At 40.2% G+C, this 20,007-nt stretch overlaps 2 protein-coding genes across 2 annotated transcripts in view; one reads left to right on the top strand and one right to left on the bottom strand.

Annotated features, from left to right (window-relative positions):
- The window catches only part of clcn2a (chloride channel, voltage-sensitive 2a), a 38,460-nt gene extending 22,578 nt beyond the window's left edge, over positions 1-15,882 (bottom strand). The window contains exons 1-6 of the mRNA XM_085389218.1: positions 15,717-15,882; positions 7,287-7,418; positions 6,342-6,470; positions 5,872-6,005; positions 5,431-5,511; positions 2,463-2,541 (exon numbers count right to left, since the gene is read on the bottom strand). Of these exons, the coding sequence (XP_085245344.1) occupies positions 2,463-2,541; positions 5,431-5,511; positions 5,872-6,005; positions 6,342-6,470; positions 7,287-7,418; positions 15,717-15,882 (721 nt within the window). The remainder of the gene's footprint in view (positions 1-2,462; positions 2,542-5,430; positions 5,512-5,871; positions 6,006-6,341; positions 6,471-7,286; positions 7,419-15,716) is intronic.
- A 496-nt stretch (positions 15,883-16,378) lies between these two features.
- On the top strand, positions 16,379-18,846 carry LOC146648117 (zona pellucida sperm-binding protein 4-like). Its single transcript, XM_085388346.1, has 8 exons — positions 16,379-16,664; positions 16,753-16,940; positions 17,040-17,137; positions 17,625-17,782; positions 17,856-18,048; positions 18,124-18,271; positions 18,367-18,442; positions 18,728-18,846. Exons 1-8 carry the CDS (start codon positions 16,385-16,387, stop codon positions 18,844-18,846), a joined length of 1,260 nt encoding a protein of 419 aa, XP_085244472.1. The 5' UTR covers positions 16,379-16,384.
- Positions 18,847-20,007: the final 1,161 nt, after the last annotated feature.

Raw genomic sequence — 20,007 nt, 5'->3', positions numbered from 1 at the left:
ATTTTCAGCATTTTGCAAAAAACCCAACAAAGATTTCTAACTCGCAGGACCTGTTTGTTTGCTTGTTTGGAAATGCCACACAGCTACATGAATCGTGTCTCGGTGAATGTGTAGTACATACTGTACTGTTGTCAGTATGAGTTTGTCTAGTCGTTCTGAATAAATGAGACAGGGTGTCAATCACGCCCCAAAAACAAGTTCCTCTTGTCGCTTGTGGCCACAAGCATCCATTCTATATGGCTCAAATGATGCAGACGAGAAGACATTGATCAAAATAATTATAACTTAAGGTCCTCTTTACAGCTTTTATTAGTCTTGTCATTGTCATTAAGCATAGATTAAAATGCTAAAGAACATGTCACTCTATTCAAACCGCTGTGAAAGAATGGGCACCTTTATTTAGCAAGCAAATTTCAAACACAGAAGTGAATTCACACGACAATTAAAACCTTCTGAACAACCCGACTCATGAAGAACGTCAATTAAGAAAGAAGAAAATAAGGTCTAACAAAAAATCTTATAATGAAGCAGAAGATGGAAATTCACCCTAATAATCAACAATTAGAGCAAAGGTCGAGAAGTACTTGAAGTTCTCAGGGGAAAAAAATGGAAATTTTAGCATTTGCATAAGTGGGCGAGTCCATCTGTTGAAGAAGATGGTAAGATGCAGTCGAATGCAGAACAACCACCGAGTGATACCAAGTATGATTCATCATGTGAGCATCCACGGAAAACCACTTTAATCTGAGGATTTTAACGTGGCTCTAATGTGGATGATTATGATCTTCACCCTTGAGAAAACATAATCCTAATCCCCGCTGCACCACAAGTATCAACAGCCAACAGTTAAACAGGACCACTAAGACACAACGTCATCCATTTAAAGACATAAATCTAATAATCACTCTTTTTTAACCCACGTTGATCCCTATCAGCTCCTGCAGAGCAGAAGCTCCTCAGCTGCTCGAAGTCGCCAAAAGCACCACAAATTTGAGAATTATCTGTATGTTTAACGCTAAGTACAACAATTCCTCACTGTTTTCATGTTATAGTTTGGTGCATTAGTATTATAAAATATCATTTAGATCACTTTCAAAGTAATTTAAAGAGTTGATCAAGTAAAAGTTGATAACAATGCTCAAAAGGTTATCTAAAGTTACAGGAAACATTAACATTCATGGACACATGAGCATTTGGCAGCTGACAGAGTTTGCTTCTCTGAATGAAAAGCAGTTTTTAAAGTTTTAATGTAGTTTCACATGGGACTGTATATTAACCATCAGTGAATACGGTAGATTTACATTTGAACTTGAAGCCAACTTAATTTATCAGTATGAGGAAGGTTTAGTCTGCTAAAACGGTGAGAACGGAAGAGCTGAAGGTGTTAAAACTTCAGCAGTGCTGACTTCACTGTTAGAGCTGTGGCGGTCTATCAAAATAAATATGTTGCCGACAGCAGTTAAAGAGGATTGGTATTAAGTAGTAAAAAGAAAAACAAAATAAGTGATCATTCAAATACACATATAAAGCCAAAGAGGCATACATACAGTAGGTTGGGTCATATAGTCATGTGGGTTTAAGCCCATCAATCAATCAATCAATCAATCAATCAATCAATCAATCAATCAAAGTGGAGCACCTAAAAGAAGACGTGTGTACCCTCAGGACCAAATATGGTGTTACACATATCTTAATCTATATGTGGCTGTATAAGATGGGTTGTTTTGTGGTTACAACCCAATTTAAAATGCTGTGTGTAATATGGTTAATTGGGATCCTGGAGAAGACCAGAACGTGTCAGTCTACCAATTAAGTTCTCCTAACTAAATGACAAATAGAGCAAAGTTTCTGGCTCAACTTCACCCAATTAAGGAGCGCGTGAAGGAGAGGAAAAGGTCTGAAGAGGTTAAAACTCCAGCAAAGCTTGAAAAGAGCATTTGAAGAGGAGTGTTTGCAGACTTTTTTTTAGCTAGAAACGGTGTATGCCGTACACTCACTCCACTCTGTAAAAAAACAGTACAGTTCAAAGAAATCATTAAAAGGCCAAAATTAGCATGACTGTCATAGCCATGATGAGTATGTGTAAATGTCTGACCACAACTGTATTAATAAATATTTTAACCTCATGGCATGTTCACGTGTAGCCTAAAAACATGCATTTTGACATCAAGCATTAAAAGAAAAGTGCTAAAGCTGGAGAGAAGAGTTGGGCTTGTTATGTGCTGCTGTATCATAGGATGACATAAGCTGTTAATGAATGAAATGCGCAATATTCCTTCCTATGGACAGCCATTAGACTGAGAGTCAGACTTTGAGAACCTTGGATTTAGACAAATATACTGGCTAAGACTGGCATCTTCGGCTGCTAGTGGGGTAAATATTCTCTTCATCTAATTAGCTCCTGTAAATGTCTCACATAATTAAATCCAGTTCAATCAGAGGCTACAGTCGTGTTGACTTACCTCCAATAGGAGCAGCAAAGCAGCAGCCCACACCCACCGCACAGGCAGCCGACAGCATCTCCGTGTTCCTCAACTCATTCTGTCCAACAAGGGTCAGATACACGCACATACCAATACACGCAGAGCAGTGCATTCAAGCAAATACACACACATTCAAATCCCAAGAGGTGCACGTTTATTTGCAAATGCCACAAACGTACATCCAGAACCAGTTTTATTTTACAAACGCAGCAGTTTGACTGCAAAGCTGCTGTTTGCACACATTCGACAAGATTACTTATATATGATTGGAGTTTGATGGGAGGCTATAACTGAAAAACCATGATTGAGGGTTGAAATCATGAAATGAGATGTTTGTGTCGAAGCAAAAGCAACACAGAATGATGCCTCTCTGCGATGGTTCACTGAACAGAATCTAACACAGCGCAGACAAATGGAAAGACATCAATCTGTCTCAGCTCTCAAATGGACAGCTTGAATTAATGTTGATGGGATTGGAAATAAAGAAACTATCCGAGTCATGCATTCGTACCTTGCTTCCTTCAAAGGGCTCTTCCTTTAGCAGTAAAAGTGAAAAGAGGACAGACATGTGTGAGTGTAGTGGTTACCTTTTTTTAAATGTATGTTTTTTTTATCTTCCTCCTGGAAGACATCCAAGTTATTATTCAAAGCAAGCAGACCCAAACAAGCAGCGAATGAGCTTCAGCAAACAATCCTGATTTTACTGTGAACTGAATTAACATTTTCCCAGACTGATTAGGTTTAGTGGTCCCTGCACTATTTGAGTCGTTCTAACTGTGCTGACACGTGTTTTTCTTCCTTCACATCACTGCAGCCTATCTTCCTCCACGCTGATGTGGCTGTTGATGCAAGGAGGAGAGGCACATCACAGTATCCAGTGGAGAAATAGACAGAAGCTCAGGGTGAAGTCTCACATGAGTGGAGGTGAGAGTCCGTCCTGGGGAACGGCAGAAAGTCGAAGAAATGTCAAAGATTTTTCAAATAAAAACTGCATGTGCGTGTGTTATTCGCCCTTCACAGTGATTATACTCAAATAAGGAGGAAGGTGATAAATCATGAAATTACAGGCTTAAGGATTTACATGATTTATTCCACATTTGCCTTTATTTGCCTCCCACTTGTGTGAGTTAACGTGTATGTGCACATATCAGTGGCACTCTCAGCAAAGCGTGGTACACACTTACATGTAAGCTCTTCGTCTGCTGGTTTGAGTTTACACACAGAAATGATAAAGTAGTTTAGCTCAGTTTAGCTTTAGGCTCATTCTCGGGGACTTGGTATTGGATCAGTGCAATACTTTGTTGCATCTTGTAACTATGTAACCCACTGACTTGTGTTATATAAATGATTTTTTTTTAGAAATGAAAAAATACACCTCAAACATGCACTATGAAAATGTCTGAACCTTTTATGTTCACTGTCATTACCATTTGATTTATAGCCTATAACACATTTAAACAATAGAAGTTGACCTTCAATGACAGGCACGTTTACAGTCCAGGTTTCCAAAAAAAAGTTCCAACATACATGAAAATCTGACTGGTCTGTTTTATTGTGTTAGTTAATTACTGAAGAAAATAAAAGTCACAGTGATTTAGCTAGCATCGCACAGGTACTACTAAGAACCCCCCCACCACTTTTTTTTTTTACTTCTCGTTCATGTTAAGCCACTACTAAAGATCATTAACTTGTGTTTTCTTTTTTTCGTAGTTTGTAATATCATCTGCTGCCCTTTCCTCAACCTGATTCTGCTGCAGGTCTCTTCCTCTTATCGGGGAGTTCTTCCTTCCCACCATTCCCAACCAATCTTATATCTTATAGTCTTTACCTTACAATTGAAAGTGGCTTAATATGACTGTTGTTATGAGTTAAAACTATATAAATAAAACTAAATATTAATTAATCCTTACTTCACTTTCTAATGTGTAATTTAACGAGTTCATTTGTAACTCATTATGCCCCTCTGAAACCCCTGCTGGTCTTGAAGTGGCAGCGTGATAAGGTGAGGGAGGGCCACCACTTCTTGTGAGAAGTTATCGAGCTCTCGTTATGCACTAAAAAGTTTAACTTAGTTAAACTAGCACCCTTTAGACTCCCTGCCTTCAAATTATGCTTCATCACTTCATCCAGGTCTCTCTTGGAAATGAGATTTTTAATCTCAATGAGATTTTTTACCTGGATAAATAAAGGATTAATAAATCCAACACATTTCAAAAGGTGCAACTTTTACTCAACTAGTGGCAAAAGCAATCACAAGGAGGGTTTTGGTGCAGCACTCTCTTTGCTACAGATAGTACCCTAGCCAATGCCTGCAACCACATCACGACCAAACAGGAAATACGCATTTTTCCCTAGCGACTGGAGGTTGCCAGGGGGGGGTCACTGACTGGTCTTTGGCAGCAATGACCTGTAGTGACCCTTCATACAGTTTAGACCAGTGACAGTTATCTTTACAATGAATCTGTTGTTGTAGTGCTTCTGATAGTAATGTAAGGAAGTGGCTCTTTCACTTTTCCCCACTCATAAACAAACACTCCCCAATATTGAGGCTAAAGTTAGGATCTAAACAGATCTCACTACAAATATCAGCATGTGTGACTCTGCAGCTGAATGTGAGCACAAAAGGGGTCAAATTAACAACTAGTGATGATGATTGATGAATAGAAGACAGAAATACATTTCAAAGTTTTCACACCAATTTTTCAAGCTTTTTTAAAAATTATTGTAAAGAGCCAAAAACAGCTTTCCTGTTTAATTAAAATCAGAGGCTCAATCTGACTGAAAACATTTGTGGACTTGAGCTGCAGACATACGAGAACTCATAAATTAGATTTTATCACAGACGATAACATGACACTTTTTATAGAAGTAAGCGGAAAGCCCTCAAACACAGTGCTGTGCTGCAGTCTGCTGGGACATCTGCATATCAGTTGTTCTCCATCCTCACCTTGTAAATCCCACCAAAAACAGCAGCCATAAATTTGCTCAGGAGAGCGGCGCACAGACTGGCAACATGAACGAAGGGTCCCTGTGAGGGAGGATAGAGAAAGGCAGACGTTAGAAGACAGGACACGACTAAAAGCACACTTAAAGACTAAGCAGAGCATGCTGCCTCCAAGATCAAGAGCATTATTCAAAAACCTTTGCACGATTAAACCACGCTCAGATGCAGATTCAAACTGCTTTATTACACCCTGGATGGGAAATGTAACTGCTATTAGCAGTAAATCACACTTTTATTTTGACAGCTCTGACTTTAATGAGACTAGAAGAGAGAACATTATTAAATCTTCCAGACCTACAAAAAAGCCTTTAATTCATTGGTTGTAATTTGTGAAGCCAAGAAGACTCTAATGGGTGAAGGCTAGGGGAAAAATAAACTCTCTACCTCCTTCCCCAGAGGCATTCCACTACCCAGCGCGCAGGTCAGACCAATCACTTTGGCAACAAAGGTCTTAAAAGTCAGATACTCCTTCAGGACCACCCCCCTGAGTATGGTCTTCATCTCTGGAATACCTGAACCTGAGACATGAAAAGATGCCAGGTGGGATGATGCAGTGCAGAGAAAAGATGAGTTGAAAGAAAGCAATTACACAGAGGGGGGTGGGGGAATAAATGAAGAGCAAGAGGAGACAGTAAGGGGAAAAGCTGATTGATATTCATATAGTTTTAGTATGCACATCTCATCAGAGCTATATTTAATGGATTTCCTGCAGATGCAATCACTAAGACATACAGCACATGTCCTTGGAGCCCTTATGGAGCACTACAGAGCCAATTACACAGAAATAAGACCATGAATTAGAATTTGAATATAAATACATATGTTTATGTCCACATTCTGTGTGCATGTCTTACCCACAGCCTGAGGCGCAAGTATCTGTGTGAATCCTGCAGAGAAAGTAATGAGGACTACAGGGTAGCTGATCCAGGCAATGTACTGCAGAAGCAAGTTACTGTCCAGTCCACCGTACATCCACTTCTGTGCTGCACACACACATATATAAGGAACTTCATTTCAGTATCATGCAGTACAAAACTAAACTAGTCAAAAACTATTCCCAATTAATTTTCTGTGACTCCTTTTCTCTTCTTCTTCTCTTCGACTGCTTCTCTGTGCTCTAACCTCAAATCTCTGCCTTTGATTTCCTCACCCTCAGCAACTCCTCTTTCATTCCTACGAGCAAATTTACAGTTTCAAAAACAGAGGAAAAAAAACGAAAGCTACTAAACTAAGCCAGCTGTGTATTTCGCCATCTATTTTTCTTCACTCGTACCTGAAAAAAAGATCTTTTCAAAAATGTTCTGATGCTCAGAGAGGATGCGCTGGAAAACATCAGCATGGGCGGAAAAGATGGCGTGTTTGCTCAGTCATGGCTGAGTAGTGTTTTGTTAAAGTTAATGATGTGTCAACCTTTTCATTTTATTTTATTTTTTACAAGTTTTGGTTTTGTTTGAACACTTTTAGGAAAGAAATGTCAGGAAAAATAATCTGGTTTATTATAATTTATTGTGAGATTTTGGGAATTTTTTGTATCAAATACTGTATAGTTTCTATTCACATCACAGATGTTTGTAAAATCCCAGTTTGTTTGAAATGTGAATAGAAACCGTGATTTCTAAATATTATGAACCAATATTTCATCACAATTAAATTGTCTTCACAATGCACCTCTTAGCCGTTCATATGAAGCCTAACTCTTCGAGGTTTAATGCCGCCCCTGTGAGAACAGCATCACATTTGCTGTCTGTCCAGTCTTTCAAGCATCTCTCTCTCGTTTTTGGTATGCATCTCTTTCCTACCTTCTTGGCAGAAGGCGATGGCATAGTCCATCACCCAGCTGACCAGAGCCATGAGTAGCCCCAGCAGAATGAGGAAGATCCAGTCCTCCCCCACCCGTGAGATCAAGAACTTCTGGCAGCGAGATGCACACACTGAGGGCACAGAGAAACAGAGAGAGGGAATCAAAAGCAAAGAAATTCCAGGTGTGATGAGACTGCAGAGATATACTTGTTTGTATGCGACTCCAATCAAACTGAATTATAAATAAGCTGAAAAAAGGAAGTCTAAATAATAAAACTTTTGAAAAAGATTCAAAACTGTGATATGATGTTGAATGGTTGAGTTAAAAAAGGTATGAATAAAAGATTAATACACCCATTCATTTAAACGTAATAGGCATAGACATATGGCTGCTACATATACAGGCATATTAGCATATCTATATAGATATGCCTAACCAGGTTCGGGTCGCAAAACCAGAGAAGCGGTAAAAACCGGATGGATGGACATTTTTAGAGTGAAAACTGTCGGCTTCACTGTTACAAAGACTAACCAGCTTGTTAGGACTATGCTTGCCTGCCATAGCCCAGCTTTTAAAGAGGAAGTGTGACTTCTCTTTGGTAAATGTAACCTAAATTTCTTTGTGAGCTAGTTAAACCAAAAAAAAAAAAAGCTCACAAAAATTACTAATTGTCATATTTTGTTAAAGTCACATGATCACTCAACTCTACTACATATGGAAAAAATAATAACTCAATTATATAAATAAACAACAACTAGTTGCATTCAAGGAACGTAACTTCTTTTGGTCCTACAAACTCAGTCACCCATTGGTTGCATTAATTAATATGTTTCAGCTGGCAACAAGTTATTTAACTCTAAACGGGACAGTGAGTAACTAAATTATTGGCCAGCATTAAACGATGAAAACAACTAAGGAGACTGCTGAAACTATTATAATAACAGTTCAAAGATAGTGGTAAACTATCATCTTTTAAGAAGAAATATGGAACTCACGACTATATTTCGACACATACACTGCAAAGAGATCTGAAGGGATTGGCAATAAACATCTGTGTAGACTTAAGAAAAACACTCATCAGTGAGACTAATCTGGAAAACAGGCTTCAGTTTGCCACATAAAGATTGGACCCTGGAGCAATGGAAAAAGCTCATGTGGTTTGATGATTCCAGATTTGACCTGTTTCACTGTGAAGGTTAAATCAGAGTAAGAAGAGAGCTGGATGAAGCAATGCACCCCTTGTGACTAGCGCTTGCTTTACAAGCCTGTGGTGGTGTTTTGATTTGGAGTTGCTTCAGGTGGTCAAGTTTAGGTTCAGAAACATTATTTGCCAAAAAAGGTGTTTCTACCAGTGGAGTTTTCTTTTACTGGTGGCACAGGCATATTTATAGATGACACTGCCAGGATTCACTGGGTTCAAATCGTAAAAGAGTGGTTGAGGGAGCATGAGACATCATGGGGTTGCACTAGTCTTAAAAAACAAAACAAAACTGAATACATTTTTAGGTCAGCACTGGACAAAATTTGAGTGATTTTATGTGTATTTTGATGAAGAAAACAAGAGTAAAAAGATGCAGTGAGCAGAGAGATGTTATCACGTTTGCACATGAGAGAATCACATTATCTTCATCCAGTTCAAATATGAGAATATCAAGAAAAAAAAAGCTAGGTCATGGTTATAAATTCTACTATTACATTATAATCTATAACTCTGGGTTAGGTCAGCTAAAAGAAGCATTGCTGGACTAATTTCTCCTCGCTTGTCTGCGGACACTGCCAAAGCCTGGAATTCACAAATATCCAGAGCATTCATAGATGTGCCTGTCCCCAGAGAAGCTAAAAATGTGCTACTAACACATTTGCCAGATCCACACTTCATGACACCGTTACAGCCAAGTGAGAAACCAAAAACACTTTTTTGTTAATTGTTCAGCTTGTTTGTAGAGGAAATGGAAACGGTTGTAGAGGAAAAAGTTTGTTATTCGACACTCATTATGTGACTAATTGGAAATAAATGTTCATTACGATGCAGTTTGTGACATTTGCTCAAAGCTTAAGTACTGAGCTGTCTTATAAAATGATTTATCATTTTTAAATGAAACCAATCACATGGCAGCAACTCAATGCATTTACAGACATGGTTAAAAACAACCTGCTGAAGGTCAAACTGAGCACTGAAATTAACGTGGCATAGTTATTGGATGTTGAGTCTTTCAGAAACTGCTGATCTGCTGGGATTTTCCTACACAACCATCTCTGGGGTTTATAGAGAATGGGCTGAAAAAGAAAAAATATCCAGTGAGCAGCAGTTCTCTGGGTGAAAATACCTTATTGATGCCAAAGAGCTGGTAGGAAGACAACAGCAACTCCAAGAACCACTCCAAGATATTCAGAAGAGCATCTTTGAATGCAAAACATGTCAAACCTTGAAGCAGATGGGCTACACAGCAAAAGAACACACCAGGTGCCACTCTTGTCAGCTAAGAACGGGAAACTGAGGCTATAATTGAAACAGAGTTACCAAAGTTGGACAACAGAAGATTAAAAAAAACACCGCCTGGTCTAAGTCTTGAGTTCTGATTGTAGAATTTGGGGTAAACAACATGAAAGACTCATCCTGCCTTGTATCAATGATTCAGGCTGATGGTAGTGAGCTAATGGTGTGGGGGATGTTTTCTTGGCACACTCGGTACCTCTTAGTACCAAATGAATGAACTGGTTTCTTGAACATGACAATGAGTTCACTGAGTTCACAATGAGTCACATTACTCTGCCCCCACCGTGTAATGTGATAATATTTACTATTTCACATCAAGATATCTTGTGGTTATGCTGCTTGTATAATGTTTTGATGTGGCTCAAAAAAAGAACTGCTCGTGTTAAATCTTGTTTGAATGGCATGCTGCTATTCAAAAACCAAAACAAGGAAAATGATAAATGAAAGGACTTTGCAGCAGTCTTTCTAGGCCGGGAAGCGGGTCACAATGGGATGCAGCGTCTCCTGAGGCAAATGAGGCACAACTGTGTGCGTGATGGGGCAGGCTGTCCAGCTGCCAGGCCACCTGCTGGATGGCAAACAGCCAGCATAGAACCTACACATGAACATGGGATAAGCATGCAATCTGACACATGACACAATCTCACACAGAGTCAAAAAGAAAACATGCCTCTGAAAAATATTTAGCAGATAAATCTAAGTGAACATATGAGATGACATGGTTTTCTAGATTGTGTCATTTTACTTGACAGTTCAGTTGAAACTCTTTTTAAAAAGAAAGAGGGGGTATTCTCAGAGATTCTCTGTATGTATTCCCTTTAATCTCTTTCTCACACACACACACACACACACACACACACACACACACACACACACACACACACACACACACACACACACACACACACACACACACACACACACACACTCTGGCACCTGCACCACCACATACTTCCATGTGCATCTTGGCTCACACTCACATCCGCAGGCTCAGTGGCGTTCACAGATGTCTTCTCCTGATCCCGCACTAAAAATCACACCCAACGCCAGACACTTTCTCCACCTCTGCGAGTCCTGCATTGCATCACCCTAATCATTAATAATGTTGAAAATGCAGGAGATCATTCACCTACAGCCCTTTTCAAAGATTTACAGTCCTCGAATGTACAGTGAAACACTAGCTGTGATATTATTCACTGAGGCTGAACCTTGGAATAACCTGCAGTCCCAGGTCTGATTAATACCTGCTACAAAAATGCACCAACATTTCACTCTGTGAGGCAAAAATAATCAGTGAGGGGAGTACATGTTTTGTAGCTCAGCAGCACAGTCTTTAGTTGCATGTGTAGGTTGCCTTGTTCAAAAACCTCCAACTACTGATACGAACCGAGGCACACACTAGTCCATCACCCACAGATATGATGTTCCCACACAGATGCATGAGAGGAAAGCACTAAAACTCCCACTTCCACCAAATCTGAAGGCTCTCTCAGCACACATTACCTAAGAATGAAAGCAGCGGTGCCTGGCCAGCCTGAGCGCCTCTCCAAAGATGAGTCTAAAAATACGAACACCTCTTGATCTATGAGCACACACGGCAGACAGTGAACACACAAATCACTCTGGCTGGCTGCTGATCTGACTGATTGTTTTAAATGGCTTCTATTACAGCCAGCAAGCAACGCTGTGCTGATATAGTGCAGCTTTCACCTATAGTGCAATCTATTGCTCTTTAATCAGATCACTAGTCACAAGGGCAAAGAGGCAGCGATGGATACTGGAAAGCCGCCACGCTGGCTCACTTACGCAAGCACGAGTAAAAACAAACACTGCCTTTCCCTCCTATTGCCTTGTCGAGAGTCATCCCTGAGAGTGATTATTTATTTTAACACTTTATTTTCTGTTATTTGGCTTACATAACTTTTTCCCCCAGTTACTAATAGAGTTCAATAAATCTGTGTCCCCTCTGAAAAACAATCGGGTAAACTGCAAGTGGAACTTTTAAGTATTTATAATGCTGTTTCCAAAAAAATGTGTAAAATAAAGACAAAAGACTGAAAAGGTATGTGATGCTAAAGCTTGTGTTGTGGGGAATATCTTGAAAGAAATTAGGTTAAGCAACAAAAACTGGGAATAATCAATCATGTTGCCTTATTAAGTCCTTATTGTTACTTATTTCATGGGTGAAGATAAGGAGGATCTGGCCACTCTAAACAGTTTGCTATACTGATAAGGAGTTTCATCTTCTGTACACAGTGGACTGACACTGGCTAACATTTACAGCTCTTTTACACTATGATCACATTTAACCATGCATTCATTCAGGCCTCTATCCACCTCACATCTATGGCCAGTTTAGAATCACCAATTAACCCATCGTCTATGTTTTGGATGGTGGGAGGAAGGCAGAGCACCAGTAATAAACCTATGCATACACAAGGAGAACATGCAGTCCACACAGGATAGTTCTTGTTGTGAGTTAAGACCACTGCACCGCAGTGCCAGTATCATGAAAAGATTCAGAGAATTGGGAGGAACCTCTATACACGAGAAAAAGGTCTGAAAAACAGATTTTAATGGCCGTAATCTTTGAGCCACTCACAGGAACACTTAAGAGAACCATTTCTCAATACTTCCAAAAGCCGTGCCGTCTCTCTGTGACATCTTGTTAGACACACATCTGAATGCTCCAGATCCGCAAAGTGTCAAAACATCAGCTTTGACAAATATGAGTGCAAGTCGAAGTGAATTTAAAAACGTGGCCCTTGTTTGCATGTTCACACTTTACCAAATTTGGAGTCTAAGCAGAAAAAAACAATTTTGACACAAACTGTAGAGAGTGGGCACAGACAGTTTTATTAAAGTTCTCCTACAGCTGCAAGTGCTGATGGTGTCAGCAATAAATGCAAATGCAGCAAAGCAAACCTTAAGAATTATTATTATCATAGGATCTTTACTCTATAATATAAACTGCTTTGGAAAAATGTATTTTATCTGATCCACAAAATCAGAAATTACAAAAATCAATAAATTGAATAATCAGATTCTTCATTTTACCAACCAAAATGCCACAGCAGAGGTCTGTACTACGAGGCATGGTTTCCTTTTATCCAGGCAACTTTCAGGTTAACCCAGGATTCCTAATACTATGAGTTGTGGATCACTTCTTACTGGGTATATTGACATCATAATATAACACGTTCTGGCTGACCTCATCTTCGACTTGCACGTAAACTAAGCCTAAGTTTGAGTACAGTTTTTATATTTGTTCTTTACTGTCAGGCTGTTAAACACCACTGAGGCTGCTGCTAAAAGAACAAAAACTAAAACTATCTTTTAAACATCAATTTAATCAAATACTCGTTATAATCTATCAGAGTCTCCCACTCTCCCTTATCTTAACGACAGAACCGTGTTATTGATAGGTCTGTTAACTCACACACTATGCTTTTTTACTGGCTTTCTTTCCTGGCTATAAATAGGCTACACTTTATTAATATAGCAGCTCTTTTCCAACCTTACTGACCAAAGCACTTAAAGTAGACACTCTTAATACAATATTACTCTAAAGTGCTTTTCCTCTCACGCAAACTCACACTGCTGATTTGTCTGCAGGAGCTGTGTTGCTGTGTTTAACCTCGTCATATTTTTCCCATAGTATAGTTTAAGTTCTTCAGCCATTCTTGTGAATGGTCAGATGCTGCCAACACCACCTCTTTCACGTGTATATGCAGGGAAACCCTGGGTTAGCTCAGTGAGATCGTTACCCTTGTGTTGCTGCCTATCCCGAATGCCTGCGTTAGGGTAAGTGAATTCAGATAACAAAAAGATCCCCTGGCTGTGTTAAACTCACTTTGTAGTACAAGGCTCTGGAAAGAAGGTCGACTCAACTTGAAGTAGACACTAAAACATTTCCTCGCTCGACAGACACTCCAGCTTTAAGATACGTATTTATCTGTAAGGTTTCGCCTGGATTGATTAAGATACGATGAGTTCATTTGTAGAGCTGTAAGCTTTGAAAAATGACAAATACAGTGTGACTTTCTGAAAAGCAATATCACAGTCATTCAAAACACATTTGGAAGATGCACGCATACACACAGAAATACACATAACACTCCATTACTGTAGAGTACATCGGTCTCAAGTGGAGCTCTCTGCTGGTGCCACTCCTTTATCTGCAGTCATCTGGGAAGACTAGACATAAAATAACCTGACAGCTCAGATCAGCGTTTTGCTCACATAAACAAACGTAAACACAAAGTGAAGCAATCGGATACACTCACACACTGACAAACACAATCTGGGCCACTGGCTGCCAGCAGAGGACGCTGTCCCTGCCTTTGACATTGAGACAGTCCTTGGTGTCTGGAGGTCGTTGCTCAGATCAGACACATTTAATTCTTCTCTTTGGGCTTCATTTATAAAGCATACAAGTCGCATGCAGGTAGCATGGTGTGAGCAGAAAAACACTCAAAATGAGCCTTTTAGAAAATCTTACTGTGACATGTAAATGATCTATTCTGTAAGGAAAGTCTAGTTTTTTAATGCAAATTATGTTTTTGTTGGTTATGTGGGGGTGTTACTCTCTAAGACGTTTATCAGCCTCAGTTCTGAGTTTTTGTCCTGATCACTGCCAGGCTGGGACTGTTAAACTGAGGAACTTTTATCGGACGTAAAAGTCCGACACCATCAGGAATACTATCAGGAAACCATAAATATGTAGGACCTTTTTTCTCCATCTTTTGTAGCTGCTGTGCTGTACTTCAAGAACTCGTCGCTTTCACACGACTTTAACGCTCAGTGGAGAGCTGAAATCACATTTTTAGGGGTGCGCACACACACGATTCACTATAGTTAATCACTACATTGGTCTGACCTTCAGGCACTACCTGCACAGTTTCTCCTTGCAAGCCTGAGTCTGAAGAGGGAGTATCAAACATTCAGCCTTACAACGAGTTCTGCAGAGTCCAGCAGGAGAGAAGGACGGTTTTATTCTTAATCACAAAGTATTGTTGTAGCAGATCATGAGCTGACCGTGTTTGTCCAAACTCTGAAGTCTAAATCATTGTCAGTTTTAAAAACATTACCCACACTACACCATACCGATGTGTTTCTATGATTTTTTAAATCCAGGCTTTCTGAAGGTCTTTCAAACTTCTTATATTGACATTGGCGGTTTTGTTCACTCCAGTTCTTGTAGCTGACCATTTTCAGAGGAATTTTTTTGTTTTGTTTTGTTAAGCCACTCAACACTGACCTATGAATCATTCAAGGATAAAAAGGCACCAAACTCAAGGGACGAACAAGTGTTGTATCTACACGTAGCAGACAACTTAAAAAGCACCATTGTATCTTCAGGCAGCAGTGCGGGATCATTGTGACAGAGAAGGGAACAAAAGGCAGCAAACATCCAAAGAAGAGCTCCGAATGTCCTTCAAGAAGCCTGGAGAACTATTCCTGAAGACTACTTGAAGAAATTACAAGAAAGCTTGCCTAAGAGAGTTCAGGCTATGTTGAAGAATAAATATGGTCATACCAAATATTGACTTTCAAGCTTGTTAGAAGTATACAAACTCTGTTTTTGCATGATATACTGTATTTCCAGGCACGTTTGCACGTTTTAATAAATTGCTGCACCTTTTTCCCATTTTCCCAACAAAATACAAAGAAATGAGGACTGCCTCAAGACTTTTGCACAGTACTGTACAACAGTAGCTTGTACTGCAGTGTCTTTGTGACTTGAAGTCACTGTTGTGAACTAGTGATACATAAATATCATTTAGATAAACTGAATAGGTGAAAATAGAAAAACTGGAACATTTTGTAGAAACCGTTTTACTGGTCTGGCCCACCTAAAATCAAATTTGTCTGTACGTGGTTTATGAATCAATATGTGGGTTAGGGGTTAAAAGAGTGATCGTCACTTACACTGGCACTTTGCACAAGGGTCCTTCTCATATTCCAGAAGATCAGCACGACTACGAACGCTGGCGTTCCTCCTCATGCCACCGCCATCCCGCACCCCTCCATCACGTAGGCGCGCCGCCTCCTCCTTGGCAAACACACCCAGCTCCTGGGTGTACCGCCCATACATCTGAATAGATGGAAAGGAAAAAGTTTTTACACTGGCAGTAACAGAGGAAGGCAGTGTAGAAAATGTCAGTGTGATACAGCATGTTTTCCACTTTAAAAATTAATACTGTGTTGGGTCACAATAATACATTCAGCGTAAACATGCAAAGGTTCAAGCTCTGAGTAAACAGACCCAGCTGTGGAAAATTCACTGACTGCAAATAGAAACTCCATTCACAGCTTTCCTCTTTAATTCTCCTTTAGAAATAAATAAAAAAAATTACTCAGCTTTGACTCAGCAGTCGTGTAATGACTTCTTTTCAGACAGATGAGCAGACAATAAGCTCCACCTGTCAGCTCCCAGCTGATTAACTCTGCAGGGCTGGCACACAATTGACTACTAACAATGAGAGGCGGTGTTCATAGCGAACTACACACAATCAATCACATATAAAGACTGCATCCCAGCCATAGATGTGGTTGTTGTAGATTTGGCCAGTGTGTAGTTAGTTATTAACACCATAATGAAGTTTTTCAAGCTGCTGTTTAGTGTTGTGGTTATTTGTGTTTGTTGTGTTACTGCGCAGCATTCCTGGAAGATTCCTCTGCAGAAACCTCAAACTTCTCATTCTTTTCAGTGGTTTCAACAACAGTCAAATGTCCCTCCAACTGCAGCTCCTCTTAATAAATGCCTGGTAGAGGAGGCTCAGAAGCTCCGGTGTGGGACTCCAGATTTGACCCCTGAACAATGTGAAAAAATGAACTGCTGCTTTGATGGGCTACGGTGCTACTATGGGAAAACAGGTATTTATGCTTCGGTGAGGTTTCTTTTCCTGTTGGTGGACATGTGAAACTGAGCAGCCCTTCACCCATCTATTGTCTTGTCTCCCAGTGACTGTGCAGTGTACCAGGGATGGCCAGTTTGTGGTGGTTGTGGCTAGAGATGCCACCCTGCCACCTATAGAGCTGGACTCAATCGACCTGCTGGAGACTGACGATGTCTTCTGTACCTCTGTCGACAGCACCTCTGCCTTTGCCATCTTTCAGTTCCCTGTGACAGCATGTGGCACCACAGTTACGGTAGGTGGAGGGTTATCTAGACAGTTTTTAATATGAAAATACAATCTGATTGGATTCATCACTTGAACATAGTCATATTTTTTTCCCCTCTTCCCACAGGAGGAGGATGGTTTTGTTGTTTATGAAAACCACATGTCGTCTTCATATGAAGTAGGAGTTGGCCTAAAAGGCTCAATCACCAGGGACAGCCATTTTGAGTGAGTCTGTCAAATGGGAATTGAGTCATTAATTGGCAAATTCTGAACACAATGACAACACAAAAGCACTGATTATTTATTTTTGAGTCAACTCTATATAAAACCCCCTTTAGCTTCATGTATTGTAAACTTTTCTCCTTTGGCAGCTGCGATGTAAATGTACTGTTTCTAAAGCACTGCCAGTCAAATTTTGTTTAAATGTGCTGTAAATAAAATGACGGCCATCCCTAAAAGGTTCATACTTCTGATAGTGTATGTTTAAGGTATAATTTCCAAAAAGCTTAAGCAGTTCAGTGGGTACATGTTGGACTTGAAAGAGAACCTGTCGATCCTATTGGACTAATATCTAGAACCAGTGCCTCTGTTGTCGTGCCACACTACAAAGCAATTAGCCTGTAGTTGATTTCCATTCATTCTATGATTTAACTCTTAAACTTAAGTAGGCCTTTGACTGCTTAAATAGCACAAAGTTGTGCTCTGCCAACAGGCTACTGTTCCAGTGTCGGTACTCCGGCACAGCCACAGAGGCTCTCATCCTGGAGGTGAGCCCTGTTCCTCCTCCCGTACCGGTTGCTGCTGCAGGACCTCTCAGAGTGGAGCTCAGACTGGGAAGTGGACAGTGCCGCACAAAAGGATGTGTGGAGGGTGAGTGACACAACCCCTAAGAAGCAGTACAGAAATGAACTTGTATGCACTAAAACTATTACTCTACTTGCAGAAGTGGCAGCGTACAGCTCCTTCTATGCCCCGTCAGACTACCCAATCACCAAAGTGTTACGGGAACCCGTCTATGTTGAGGTGCGCATCTTGGCAAGGTCCGACCCAAATATCATTCTGAACTTGGAGCACTGCTGGGCCACTTCCAATCCAAATCCTGACAGCCTGCCACAGTGGGACCTTCTGTTTAATGGGTATATAAAAGCAATCAGATACAACTTTGTACAGTTTTTGTATTTTGTGCTAAGGTGGATTCTTCTTGGCTGCAGGTGTCCATACCATGATGACAAATTCCTGACCACAGTGGTTCGTGTGGACGGCTCCTCTGGGCTTCAGTACCCGACGCACCACAAACGTTTTGTCATAAAGATGTTTACATTTGTGGATCCAAACGACTTCTTTCCACAGCAAGACCGGGTACAGCAGAGCTTATTTAAATTGGATTCCCTTACAGAAACTGTTTTCTTGACCAAATGTACTTTTTTTTTTTTTTTTTTTTTTTTAAAAAAAAGGTGTTCATCCACTGCACCACAGCTGTTTGCTATCCAACCAGCATGGACTCTTGTGAGCAGTACTGTCATCGACAGCGTGAGTATCTTGATTGTAGTCTAATACTTAAACTGCCTGGCATTCTGCCCTAAGTTTACAGAACTGCAGCTTTATGCAAGTTTAGCAAAACTTTCCAGAGCTTTTACACTTCAAGAAGGTAGATCGCACTGAAATTGGCATTTGCAAGCTTAAATCAAAGGTAGAAAGGCTTCCCCCTGGAAGAGCTGAAATGGCATCTAGAATTTTTAGCTTTACATATTCACTTATGCACTTCTGTAAGATTTTCTTTTTCAGCACTTAAAGGAAAAAATGCCTGCCTTGCAGGAAGAGCAGTATCTGCAGCAAGGAAAGTTTCCCAGAGCCAGAGGGGCCTAGTCTCAAGTGGTGAAGTGATCCTGACTGAGAAGACCACAGCAGCACTGAACGCTAAACTGAAAGGATGACCTTCCACTGGCATGCCATTTCTGGCTGTCATTTTTAATAAAGCTTGTTAAAAGCTCATGCTGAACAACTGGGTTTTGTCTCAAATCACTGCTTGAAGGTGACTAACTTTCGCTGAGGTAGATATTCTACAAAGTCAAGCCAGTAACATGATGAAGGTGCCACCCTGTTTTCCTGATTCTTGCTGACAAGGCAGCAAGATTGCATTACAACTAGATGCTTGGAAAATCTATACTGAAATGTACAATAGCATTGTATAACACAGCAGATTTGCTTTCAGTAGTGAAAAACTGCATGTCAGGAAATGTGCTTGACTAGCAACATTAGATGTAGAGTTTTTTTTTTTCTTCCCCCTCCTCCTACCATGTCTCATTAAGATGAGACTCATGATTCCTCAAGACCTGCTGGTAGGCTTGTAGATTTCTCTATGCTACAACCTGCAACATCTCTCCTCCACTGCTCTATGCACCACCTCCCTTTTTGTGTCCCACTCAACTCCTCCTCTCATTGAGATGGGCATCACGACTCCTCCAGACTGTCTTTCTGCTCGCATGAACAGGAGGTGCAGAGGGAAAGCAGAGCAGCTGTATAGGTTCAGTCTGACGTGCAGAGAACTATGCTGTCAGATGTCCATCTTACTCTACTTTGTATTTTTTTTTTAAAAACCTAACCTGCTGGAAATCAAACATGATGCCGCTATGTATCATATTCAGGCAGGACTGCATTTAAGTACTGCTGCAAAATTCTCAGAGGAACTGGCCCATTGGATGGCGAGCAGTAACAGCTGCTGTGTGGATATAAACAGAGTGGAAAATGTTTTGCCACTGGTTAAAAATGCTGTCGGGTTGATAGATTAAAAATAGGTGCAGTGTGGAATGCTAAATGTTAGAAAAACAAGGGGTGGGTGGGGGGCAGTTATGATCACTATTATTTGGAGTGAAAATGGAACTGTTCATGTAAATCAATTTCTGTCCTTAATGAGAAACTCCAGCTAATGAAAGCTTTCATTTTGATAAAATACAGGATGTAAGATTGTTTTGAAAATTCATTTCCATCTGTTTCTATCGAATGAGATTAACGCTGTTCAGTCTGGAAAGTGCAATGAAGAAAAAATATTTAAAAAAAACCTCATTCAGGTTTTGTGACACAACTTCACATCAATC

Source organism: Rhamphochromis longiceps, linkage group LG18, assembly GCF_057381845.1.
Source record: "Rhamphochromis longiceps isolate RC_006_pf linkage group LG18, R_longiceps_female_GT1.1, whole genome shotgun sequence".
Classification (NCBI taxonomy): Eukaryota; Metazoa; Chordata; class Actinopteri; order Cichliformes; family Cichlidae; genus Rhamphochromis; species Rhamphochromis longiceps.
This window is presented reverse-complemented; position numbering and strand designations above follow the sequence as displayed.

Bases quoted from the DNA above. Each gene is read 5' to 3' on its own strand.
- LOC146648117 (XM_085388346.1), top strand. From the start codon at position 16,385: ATGAAGTTTTTCAAGCTGCTGTTTAGTGTTGTGGTTATTTGTGTTTGT. The intron at 17,138-17,624 runs GTGAGTCTGTCA...CTCTGCCAACAG, and splicing joins ACCAGGGACAGCCATTTTGA to GCTACTGTTCCAGTGTCGGT. The intron at 18,049-18,123 runs GTATATAAAAGC...TCTTGGCTGCAG, and splicing joins TGGGACCTTCTGTTTAATGG to GTGTCCATACCATGATGACA.